Source organism: Microchirus variegatus (genome assembly GCF_963457635.1).
Source record: "Microchirus variegatus genome assembly, chromosome: 13".
Classification (NCBI taxonomy): domain Eukaryota; kingdom Metazoa; phylum Chordata; class Actinopteri; order Pleuronectiformes; family Soleidae; genus Microchirus; species Microchirus variegatus.
The window spans coordinates 3614816-3627313 of record NC_139814.1 but is presented as its reverse complement, the minus strand read 5'-3'; the positions used below and the strand labels follow the sequence as shown (position 1 = coordinate 3627313).

General features: G+C 42.0%; 1 protein-coding gene across 1 annotated transcript in view; it reads right to left on the bottom strand.

The window, feature by feature from the left end:
- Nucleotides 1–700: 700 nt before the first annotated feature.
- arid1ab (AT-rich interactive domain 1Ab) overlaps nucleotides 701–12498 on the bottom strand; it is a 73337-nt gene continuing 61539 nt past the window's right edge. Inside the window, exons 13-20 of the mRNA XM_083899744.1 lie at nucleotides 8382–8514; nucleotides 6931–7103; nucleotides 6712–6841; nucleotides 6437–6544; nucleotides 5219–5315; nucleotides 4169–4982; nucleotides 3940–4070; nucleotides 701–3842 (exon numbers count right to left, since the gene is read on the bottom strand). Of these exons, the coding sequence (XP_083755870.1) occupies nucleotides 1932–3842; nucleotides 3940–4070; nucleotides 4169–4982; nucleotides 5219–5315; nucleotides 6437–6544; nucleotides 6712–6841; nucleotides 6931–7103; nucleotides 8382–8514 (3497 nt within the window). The 3' untranslated portion in view covers nucleotides 701–1931. The remainder of the gene's footprint in view (nucleotides 3843–3939; nucleotides 4071–4168; nucleotides 4983–5218; nucleotides 5316–6436; nucleotides 6545–6711; nucleotides 6842–6930; nucleotides 7104–8381; nucleotides 8515–12498) is intronic.

Genomic DNA, 12498 nt, shown 5'->3' with positions numbered 1-12498 from the left:
CACTATCGCATTTTTCACCAACCAGACCTCCATGCCAAATTTCAAGAGTCAACATTGAGCCCAACGTGGGAGAAAAAAAAAAAAACTCAATAGGAACGATAGGTTCCCATTGCGCATTGAGCATTTCAAATCTTTCTTTTTTTAATGATTTGATTGCAGCTTTTATGAAAAAAGAAATTTAGAGAAATGGTGTGGTGTGGCAAGAAAACTGGATCTCCCCTGTTATTAATTTGAATGAGGCATTTGTTCACATTTCACCTGTAATATACAGTACATAGTGCATATAAACATCAGCAGTGGTCGAGGAACAAGGACAGCAATGCAACACTGGAATGAAATGTCATTCCATGCCATATGATGAAAACATATTTGTGCATTTGATATAAGCAGTATACAGAACAGAGCCATATATGTATGCAGCTTTATGCATGTCAATGTGTCTTTGTGAGCCAGATGAAAAATGTAGCACTGTATTTGCTGCAGCATTAAAAATGTATGATGGGAGTAATAAATCCACAGCAAATGTCTTACAAAGATTTAATGTACATTTATTTTTAACACGTGGACCATATAAAGATTTTATACTGAATAAATGATATTCATTAAGCCAAAACAAAAAAGGAAAATAAAAGGATGAATTTACATCAAGTTTTAGCTACATCTGAAATACAAATATGCAAAATTTGCATCACTGGGAAAACAAAATGTAACAAAATAAACAAAAAATAAGATGGTTTCTTCATCAAGTTCTAGTTTGTCATTTATAAAGAGCTCTGATGGAAACACAGACATGATTCAAGTTATATTCTCTACACCCCAACTGCAGGCAGAAACTTGAAGTTCTGTATGTTGGAGGGTGGAATTGGACAGCAGCTAAACAACCCTCCTCCTGGGGTGTGATAAAAGCAGAGGTACCAAAGGAATGGAGAGGGTGGGCGTCAAGTTATCACATGGTGCACTTGATGCAGGGAAACTTCTCAAAGATAAAACATGGTGAAGAGCAACATAAAATTTAAAAAGAGAAAGAAGTGTAATATACAACATCATATACACACTGCAGCTTTGAGAGTATCTAGAGTTGAGGACCAGTCCTAAAGAGGTGACTTTTTGATACAAGGGTCAAGTCATACAATCAAGGAACAAATAGAAGAGGTCGGGGTGTTGTCGGTTCACCATACTTTGGAGGGAAAGCTATTTTGTTTCTCGACATTAACTAAAACTGTTTTTAAAAACTACAGTTTGCTGCCAAGCCAGCACATCTCAGTGTGAAACAGTATTATTACAGTATGTTTACAATTTTCAAGGTGTACAGTACAGAAAAAAGTCCTACAATCTACTACCTAGGCCTCCCATGATAGATGTCTGTTCAAAGCCATTATTGTGGATCCTGTGGGGCTGAGTATGTACTGCATCCAAAGTTACATCAATTATACCACACCACAGCCTGATAGCCAATAGCCTCCAAACAAAAAACATTTTTTTTATGTTGTCTGTGGCCTCCTCTCCCTACATACCCCCAGAGGGAGAAAGAGACATACGAGTTCTCCTAAACTCACTGTAAATAGACAGCAGCTTTGGTTGCAGTGTATTCTTTTATCTGGAGATTTTTCTTGTCATTAAAAACAAGTCCTTTCCACACTGCAGCACACCCCTATCCCATTGCCTGGTTCCCAATCGTCTCTTCTTTGCCAATAGCTTTCCTTTTCAGGCATTTCAAATCCACAGCTACTTCATGATATTCCTTCTTGAAAGAAGCAGGAGGAGAAATACAGTGAAATCCTAGGTGATTTTGCATAAATTAAAAAAAGGACAGTCAGTTTTGGTCTTTTCGATCACACAATATATGTACATACACACATACTGTATGCACACTCACATAAGAAAGGGTGAAAAGAATCGAATGAAGCAGACCTGAAAGTTCCCCACAGCTGTCATGACTGGCCAATCATAAACAGTACATCACAGATCACTTGGGACACCAATGAGTTAATTAGTGGAGATACTGAGATGTCCAGTAGCCTTGACTCATACAATGTGAACTCTGAGTGGTTTTCCTCTACCTTTGCCAGTGCATGCAGGGCCCTGGCCGCCCGCCTCATCATGTCCACACTGGTGGGCTCAAATGGGGGTGTGCCTTGCAACTGTAGTAGGGAGCTCTGGCTTTGGTGATACTGTGTGGCAGCTAGGCTGTCCTCAAGAAAACCCAGTAGGTTACCTACGCTGCCTTTCTGCACTGCAATAGCTCGTGCTGCCAGGCTGTCACCCTGGGCAAGATTAGCCAACAAGACTACTGCCATTTCCCGACAGACAGTCACTTTGCGCTCACCGACCAGGCGCACTAACGAGCCATAGAGTTTCTCTAAACGACTGAATGGTGGCGTAGCAAGAATGAGATCAACATTGTTGTCCTGGATGCTGAGCTTGCTGAGGGTCTCAAGAACCAGCCTCTGGGGTGAAAGTGAGCCATGGGGCCCCAACGTAGGGAAGGGGTCCAAGGCCTCTGCTGAGGGGCAGACAGCCCAGTGCAGGAGGCCATCCAGCAGTGGCAGACATATGCTCTCTGGGTAGAGCGAAAGGTCCAGCTGGCCTGAAATATTTGCCAGAGTGACCAAACAGTTCTCCCTTAATACTTCAAGGCAGTCCCACCACCACTCTTCTCTCTCACAGCTCACACCTTCATCTACCTCCTCCTCCTTTTCGTAGGTGACAGGCGCTTGTTTGCGTTCAGGGTGTCTGTGGTGGAGGAGCACCAGGCGACCTAACAGCAACAGGAGGCCTGGGTGTTTTGACATCTCCAGGTCATTACCTGGGACAAAGGAAAGGCTGCGTACTATGTTAGAAATGCAGATGCTGCGTCCAGCTAACGAGTCCTGCCAGTCTGACAAAGTGCTTAGAGGCGTTTCATCCTTGCTGTGAGGTTCATCCTCTAGGATCTTGATATTGCAGCGGTTCTGGAGGTCGGGGTTGATACTCAACAGGTACTTGCCATTTTCCTTCTGCTCCTCTGCACCTCCGTGAACGACTTCCTCTGTGACAAATCCTGGGCGGGCAGATACATAATCAATAGTGGCAGTAACTGGTGCCCCAATGGGAAGTAGCAGAGTGGGTATTTCTACTGGAGTCGTCTGAGGTTCAGAAGTTGGGGTTGGCTGTGGCAGAAGTTTATCCTCCTCAATGAATTTGACTTTCTCAGGGATGTCTGTTGCCACTTGAACCACCTGGACCTTATTGCAGCTGTCAGTGGCAGTTGCTGATTCTTTGCACTTATTAAGAAGCTTCATCTGAGTCTTAAAGTGGGTTTGAATATGTTCGGTAGTGTCTCCCCCGCCAATACTCCAGTGTATCAAGCCACTGTCAAAGCTCTGCCGCTGTCTAAGATGAGCTGAGTACTTCACCAGGCAGAGATTCTTCTTCCAAATGACCTTGATGGGGAGTTTATCAAACTTGCTTGCCTGCTTGAGCTTTTCTGAGTGGAAGTTGGGGTTCGGGAAGGACCCTGAGGTAGAAGTAACTGGTTCCTTAACTGAAGACTTTCTGTCCTTCTCCTCTTTCTTGTATTCTAAAGTTTTGTCTTTCTGGAAGCTCTCCTCTTGTTTCATTATGAACAGTGAGGGGGTGTCAGGGCTGGCCTTTGAATCCTCTAGCTCCTCATCATCCTTGTTCTCTTCGTCTGTATCCTCACCATCTAGTATGGGAATTTCATCATCAGAGTCCTCCACAGCATTGGGGTTTATGAGTTTGAGCTGGCCAGTGTCCCCTACTTCATACTCTTTTAAGATGCCAAAGATCTCTATGTGACATCTTCTAAAGTACTCAACCACCAGCTCCAAGAATCCAGGCAACTGTCAAACCAAAAAGACCAGTTATCAAAATATAACTATGAACTAAATACACAATACATAACAGCAAACTTAACAGATGCAACATTGCTTTACTCACCTGGCATAAGTTAAAAGTAGAAATGCTGCTGTCATCATACAATAGGATGTTGATGGTATCCAAAGCCCATGTGCTTTCAGCTAGTAAGCCTGACTTAAGCGACATCATCACTTTCCAAGCCTCGGGAGTGCCTGTGAAAAGAAGCGAACAGGAGGCTTGTAAGCCAATATGATTTGGCATTCCTTGCCTTAGTGTACATTTTGATAAACGTTTTATAAATGTTTTGTACCAATGTCCTTCATGGCAAGCCGTCTTCGTGGCTTAAGATGAGGTTGAGAGGCCTCGATAGAGCCTGGAGGGAAGGTGACATCTCGCCTGATCATTGGTAGCTGCACATGAGCCTGTCCAATGTGAGAGGTATGTACTGAAGAACCACCTTTGGGCACCTTAATGCCTGGATGCATATAGGGTGACTTGCTGGGTGACGTTCTGTTTTCCATGGGACGGGGCATGGGTGCTGGACTCGACACCTGAGTAATGTGGTTCTGGGTAGTCTGGTAAGTGGATGGCAGGGGCCTGGTTATTGGAGGCCCAGCACCACTGGGACCAAATGGTGGCTGCCGGTTTGCAGGGCCAGGCCACTGGCCCTCATGGTTCATGCGTTGATCTGATGGCATCAACTCTTCTGAGCGGTTCATACAATGGTAACTGGGTCCCTGGCTTGGAACAGGAGGAACTTGTCGGTTAAAGTTAGGGTAGCTGATTTCATTGCGGCCCTGCCACATTGACCCTTGGGCACCTTCAGGACCAGAAGGCATGGGACTTGCCATCATCTGGGGAGGCAAAGGAGACTGGGAGTTGGGGCCTGCAGAAGATGTTCCTCTATCCCGATCAAAGGGGAAGGTAAACTGGTTATGTGGTCCTGGTGGTCTGCGGTCACCTCCAGGGTATGCATTATACTGGTTATACATATTCTGTTGGCCCTGGGGTCCTGAGGAGTGTGTTTCTGCTTGCTGCTGACCACTGTAGGGGACACTGTACACTTCCCCCTCATGGCGCTTGGGAGGTGGTCCATATGCTCCATCTACAGGTCGCTTGTAATTCTGTTCGCAGAAAACATTTAGCATTATACTTAGCAATGTATCATGGCCATACAATCACTTTTTGGGAAAAAATAATGCCTTCACTTTTTCATGTCATGAAATATGTATGTTTCAACAAAATGCCAGCATATACAGTATTTTGTTTTTTTGTTTTTTTTACATGTAAAAAAAAAATATAAACTGTGAAAATCAAGTTGATTTCTTCAATTAACAAACAATTAACAAAACATTCCGACCTGCTGTTGCTGTGGATACATTCCTTGCTGTTGATTTGAGTATGGACCACCAGGGGGACTTCCTTGGCCAGGGTACTGATTGATATAGGATTCATGCCTGAGAACAGTGACGAGAAAGTTCACACAACTCCCCTTCTTTGAAGGAAGTGCACAAACAGCTTTCCCATGAAATAGTGGTTTGTTGACGATGATCAGTGTAAATATCCTTGTAATTGGCACACAATTATTATACAAAGCTTGCCGTCTTGTTGAAACTAACAGCCACAAACTGAGCAGGAAAAAAGAGATGCTGGATGTCCTCTATTGTCCGTTGGGTTGTTGTATTGTTTAAAGGTACTGTTCTCAGTCTAAACGCAAGCCTGACCTGGACTTTACTGTTCCAAACCATACTGTAAATCACTTTCAACTTGGCCTGGTTGTTGATGCCAGCAGACTGGTCTCAATACTTCAGAAACTGCTGATCGACTAGGATTTCCATGCACAACCATCAATAGTAGTTACAGAGAATGACCAAAAATAAGTGAGCAGCAGTTCTCTGAGTATTAACGCCTTGTTGACACCAGTGGTCAGAGGAGAATTGCCAGACTGGTTCAAAAAGACAGAAAAACTGCAAAAACTCTCTACGCTAAGCATGTGTTACAAGCTATGTAGCTCATACAAGCTTGTGTGAGCTACATAGCTTGGCTACATGGCTATTAAGTTGGTTAAAGAAGCAGTGTCGGCTAATCTCATTGCGCCAGTCAACTAACAACCCAGTCTAACTTTCTGCTCTCTATGGTGCTAATTTCCCACTGTTTCTCTCTCTCATCCCTCTGCCGTTCGTGCTATCACTCTCCAGATCCACTTATAAAAATGAATATTATATGAAAACAATAAATGCTCAGAATTCCAGTGTGTTTCTTCAGTAGCTGTAGGTCCCAGTAACAATCATTTAAAAAACTTTATTGTCCATCACATAGTGAAAGAGCCCCCAAAGACATAAACAAATATTGAATGAATGAATGACTTTGTCTCATTGGTTTTTTTTTTCAAGATTAAATTTGAAATATTATTGATATGCCTTTGAAAGTTCTTATGGACGTTACCAACCTGTTATGTTCGTATACAGAAAATATTCAGTGGTCTCAAAAGGAACTTAAGAGATACATCAGGCTTGAAAATGTACACACCCCTGAGGGTCAGAGACCCTAACCCACCACAGTCTCCTAAAATGCTGACCTATGCTGTGGTGAAGGGCGGCTCGGTGAGTACATTGCTGTATCGGCTCCAGAAGGCTGCGGAGCTCCTGGTCCCATGCTGCTGTCAGTGCCCATTTCTGTCTCCTGTCTGTGAACCCAACAAACAGCTTATTTGTCCAAACTGTACAGACCTGATGGCAATAATATCAAGGACCTTGTAAGAAATAGTAATGTTTTATAGCTGATGGTAAGTGATGGTAAAATTATTATAATAATATTATTGCAACCCTTTCACAAATGATGGAGAGTATTTACCCTCTGTCATATCCATATGGGTACTGTTGCCTCTGTCCCATCTGCATATTGCCCAAGGGGCCTGTAGGGCCTTTGCTATACTGTTCTCCAACTCCACTGCTGGGACCTTGTGATACGAATTGCTCTCCAGCTTGAATAAAAAACAACAACAGAATATTGTTACTTTCAGCACCAACAGAAGTCAAAAGTACATAATCACTTGCTAGTGTGGGCACTTGCCTTTCCTTATGCCACCAAATGGGTCCTTGTTGGCCTCATAGGGACCCATCCTTCCCATCATCTCCGGCCCACCCATCCCAGACTGGTAGCCTTGAATGTTGGGAGCGACCGTGTTCCTTCTGGAAAATGCTGGGTCTCCATCAGCAAAAGGATCCTGCAAACTTACACTGCTCCTACGAGAGGAAAAGGGACTTGTTATTAAAAATATTATGTGGATGTTTTGTTCCTGTTTTGTACCAATTTTTGCTGAAGAAATCTTGTTAATATCTTGTTGTGTTTTAGGGTGAATTCCAATTCCTTGCTTAACCCTCAATCTTAACCCTCAATCTCAAAAATGTTCTCCCTCTAGTCCAAGTTCTGTCCCGATTCTCAGAAAAATTAAGTTGAGGCCAAGTTTAAGGGCTGTATCGCCCTCAATATTGAGATTTTCCGACACCACCCTTGGGAGCAAGGGCTACCCAGAATGCATTGCGTGTTTTCACATAAGAAAGATGGCGTCGAAAGCAGCGAAGCGAGTGCGATACAAATGAAGTATTTTCTTTGTTAATAGAGATATAAAAATGATCTTAGTTTAGGCCCATATTATGGATTACTGACGTCATTGTTGCGTAACATTTATTTTTATTTTACCATCTTTTGTCAATAGTCGGCCGGTGTGGTTTACTTTTCAATAAGTCGTGGTGTGTGGTAACTGTCAGCTGAATATTTGTATGAGTATCATCTTATAACTAACTGACAACTTAATAACTTGACTGAAATAAAATAATAAATAAATAATCATGACGTTAATGTGTTCTTCTTCTTCTTTTTTGGAGTTGACAGACTGGACGCAGCTTTCGCGTTATTCTGCCCCCTACAGTCTGAAGACGTATCTGCATTTAAGGGGTGTCCCATTTCTAAGTGACAAAATAACCCTCAACACTTGGTTTTGAGGGCCAGATAAGATAAGGGTTGAGATAGGAATTGGAATTGGCCCTTAGTTTTCGTCTTGCGTCACTTGAAACTGTAGTGCATAACATTTTAAATACAAACAATTGTCTGTTACAGCCAAACCATTGTCAAATTAGTTCAAGCAATGCTGAGTCTGGGTCATTACAACTCGGTGTATTTCAGGATAGCGATGTGACTGCACACTGGAAAATATTAGTTTTATTTCATGACATACAGAGACACACTGCACAAGTAATGCAAACAGCTGTTAACAGATTAGGGTATGACTAAAACAACAAAGCAGTGAATTCTACTGCTCATAAATCCTGGCTGATCTGTAGTCTGGGATGCACTGCTGCTATATACACACAAACACTACTCTCAGTCAGGTCTGATAGTGCTGCTTGACAGAGCCTGTTTATTGATGAATGATTATTTGCATTTAAAAATCTTTCATAGACAATTGCACTTCATATTTTGCATAGTTTTCAAATCCTTGTCCTGTTGTCTCTATTCCATACCTGACACCAGGCATTGGAGGCATTTGTGAGTGTGGTGTGGATGCTGGCGTGGGGGGCTTCAGGTCCCCCCCCTCTGCCATTGAACTACTGGTGGACTGAGGAGTTTGGGGCCCTTGCAGAGATCCAGAACCAGCTGCAAAACAACGATAAACACAGTGAGCTCCCACAAATAAATATAAAGTCTCCTGGTTTGTAAACTTAAATCATTAAAAGAGCACTCCCCTCCTTCACTCTAAAATTTCATAGCCATTGCTCTCACAAAATATGTATCCAATATTTTACTTATTCTCAAAAAGGATAAACCCTTAGAACAGTTCCTTGTAAAAAGAGGATTATAAGGTGCTGTCAAAGCTCCAGGCAAGGAGATCATGGCACTTTTCCACTACACAGTTCCAGCATGAACATCAACTCTACTGTTTTTGTTTGCCTTTACATTAGGAATAGTACCTGGTACTTTTTTTTAACAAATCCTGAAAATGTGCGTTAATCTCCAACGTCAAGGGCATTTCTAAAATCTCAGTATTTAACAGAAGAGTCTGGTGTACTTAACAACTGCACAGACAGCAATCACTAGCCGTATCACAGCACTTTCAGACGGAGTCTGTGCTCCGCTCATGCAGGAAGTACAGTATATATAATACAGAATTTGTTCAGTTAGATTTGTGTCAATATTTTCTTTTCATGGATCAAACAAAACTTATATTTTCAAACACCACTTTTCGCGAGGCAAGCAACACTTTTCAGAAGCAAAACAAATATTGATTTCATCATTCAAAAAAATATTATTTTATTGTTGGAAAACACATTTGTTCTTTGTGCTGCCTGAAGTGTTCTTTGCTCCTTTGCAGGCCTTAGGAAGCTGTCTGCTGATTGGCTACTGAGTTTTTGTCAGGCCGGGACTCGAAGCAGGACTCAGACGCAGAGAAGGTTCAGTTGATAAGAATCTTTCATTAATAACCAAAGTTCCTCTGATCAGAGTAACAAAGCAAAGCACTATGAAAATTAACTAAAAGTAAAAGCAACAACAACTCACTCCAAATGGAGAAATATAACGTGCGATCAGAGGCTATGAAAAGGTTGAATCAAAAATCACTCCTAGGGGAGGCAAATAAAACGGCTATGAAAAGATGAACAAAAAACGCTCCGACTGGAGGAAAACCTGGTAAAGTAGATAAACTACACAAAAAATCAAAACAGAAACAAAATGGCTGTGAACTTTAACTACAGCTAAGGCAAGAAACTAAGGTATCAAAAACTAAAAAACTAAAAATCACTCGACTCGAGGAACAAGGCTTACGTTGGGAAAAAGAACACTGAGGCTGTGACAGGACGTGGACGCAGGCTCGAGGAATCAGGTCAACAGGTGAAAACACTCTGGCACAGGACAAAGGAAACACAGACTATTTAAGCATGCAGGTAATTAGGAACAGTTGGTAATCAAGGCACCGGTGACACATGAAGGAAGGGCAAGTGCTCTGAAAGGAGAGGAGAGTGAGTCTTTCAAAATAAAACAGGAAATGACAGAACAAAAAAATCCCAAAACGAGACAACCCTCACCACGGTGTGACAGTTTTGAGTGACGGCTCAATTTACCACACGCTCAGAGTCGCAGATTTACGAGATTAAAAGTGTCAAATATAATATAAGAAAATAAAGTCGCAGATTTATGAGATAAGACATTTCAATTTTATTAATTAAATATATTGACTCACACGTGCGATTGCTCCCACTGTTTATGTGTTTTAAACATATGAACCGTATCTATATCAGTTCAGTCAGTGTGTGTCACTTGCTCCTGTATGCCTCACTCTCTGCGCTGGGCGAAGAAATAAAGTCAATGAAACAGTTAAACACTGTTGATTTCTTCCCATGGAGCTGACATTAAAACTACTTTGGTTTAGTAAATGACTGTCAGTCAGCTGGTGAAGGCAGGTTCTCCAGTCGCTGTCACGGCAAAGACCGTCTCTCACCCAGCGCAGCTAGTGAGGTAGCCATCAGCAGGTGACACACTACTGTATACATAAATATAGATACAGTTCATATGTTTAAAACACATCAACAGCGGTGTGAGTCCATATATTTAATAAAATGGGAATGACCTTTTAATCTCATAAATCGACTCCGAGCCTGTGACGACTTCCGGTCCATTGAGTTGTCACTCAAAACTCAATAGCCAATCAGCAGACAGCTTCCTAAAGCAAAGAACACTTCAGGGAGCGCAAAGAACAAATGTATTAAACAATAAAAGAATATATTTTTGAATGATTAAATCAATTTTTTTTGCTTCTGAAAAAGTGTTGTTTGATTCATGAAATATTGACACAAATCTAATTCTATATAAAATATTATAGATAAATGACTTCGTTTGAGACAGAAGGAATAAAAATAAGAAGAGCAAGATTTGAAGAAGATGATTGTCACCCAGTTTCTGACCCTGCCATCACCTAAGTGGACAGAGCGCCACCTGCTGTTGCTCCTCTCCTGCAAACACCGCACATCAGAACCCATCCTACGCCAACAAGGTAACGGTGGTCTTATCAAAGTTAATGTTACCCTGTTGAGTCGTTTTGTGTTGAATTTACATTGTATTCATGGTTTTTGCAAAAACAATTTTGCAACATTAGCATACTCCCATTTGCTACTGAGTGGACAATATCTTATTATGCTTTCTGTTATTGAATTGTAGGCACTTCTTTGGAATCAACCCTGAGACAGAACAAAGGTGATGTCCAATAAGCACGTGCAGTTTGAGAGCTTGTTCATGCTGAGGAATGTTGTGATGTTGTTGTTGGGTGTTTTTACGGTTAGTATTTTAGAAAACGTTGATGCATTTGTCAGTTCCTATTTGCTTCATACTGCAGCTGCATTGGCTTAAATAAAAGCTTAATGTTATAAGGCCGTCTCTTGTGAGTTGCTTCTATGCCATTTTCAGGGGTTTTAATTTTGTAAAATGTTTAAATTATTAGCTTCTAGCTATAATCACATTTAACAGTTGCTTATGGTTGCTTATGATTACAGTAGGAACACTAAAATAACAGTATTATACTGCAACGCTTACATTCTATACAGCACAGTAGTGTAATTGTTTGGTAATGCAACTGTTGCAGATTACAGTAGATACACTGTAGAATTACAGTAAACTACAGGTAAATGTAGCTGCCAGTAGTTTTTTGAGCAGCAGCAGCAGACACTCGCCACGAGGATACTGTATACGACCCACACATATTAACCGAAGCTAAGCGCTCTTATAGCCACCGGCCGACCCACATTTGGAACACATTTTCCCCACCCAGCGACACACCCGCTGAGGAAACGACTTTAGTTTTCGGTGACTCTAATTTACGGAATGTGAAGTTTTCGACTCCGGCGACCATAGTTTGTTGCATTCCTGGGGCCAGAGTGGGCGACATTGAATCTCATTTGAAGCTGCTGGCTAAAGCTAATCGTAGCTATCGTTATTCACGTCGGCAGCAACGACATCTGGCTTCGCCAGTCGGAGGTCACTAAAATGAATGTTGAGTCGGTGTGTACATATGCCAAGACGATGTGGGAGTTGACCTCACTGGTCTCCTCCTCTAAACTAACTACATGTCAGCTGGACCCTATACCAGCTAGACTCCTTAACCCATTGATGCCGGGAAAGCATTGCCGCATTTCTACCATTGACGCCGGGAGAACGGCTGTGTGTTTTATTCTACCATAGACGCCGGTAAAGCGGATCCGTCAATTTTCGGGGGTATAAGGGTTCCTCGCGACATTGTTTTGAAATTACTTTGGCGAACGTGGAGGACTTTGACAGTGGAGAGATTTCTGAAGGCAGTGATTTTGAGGAGTTTCTCGTCTTCGATGACGTCATCACTGATAACTTGATAACACACTGAACAAATCGACTGTGATTTATGGTTAAGACATAATTATGTTTGAAGACGACGAGGTCGGCGATAATGACGATAAATACCACTGTCATCGACGGAGTGTTTACAACCGCACACTGGGGGGCCACAGTGGATTTACCTGCAGATGCCACAGAGATGTAAGCATCATCACCGTCACATGTGAAGCAGACTGTTACAGACTCAAACCTCCCTTTTATTTCAAAGATTTTAGAAAAAGCTGT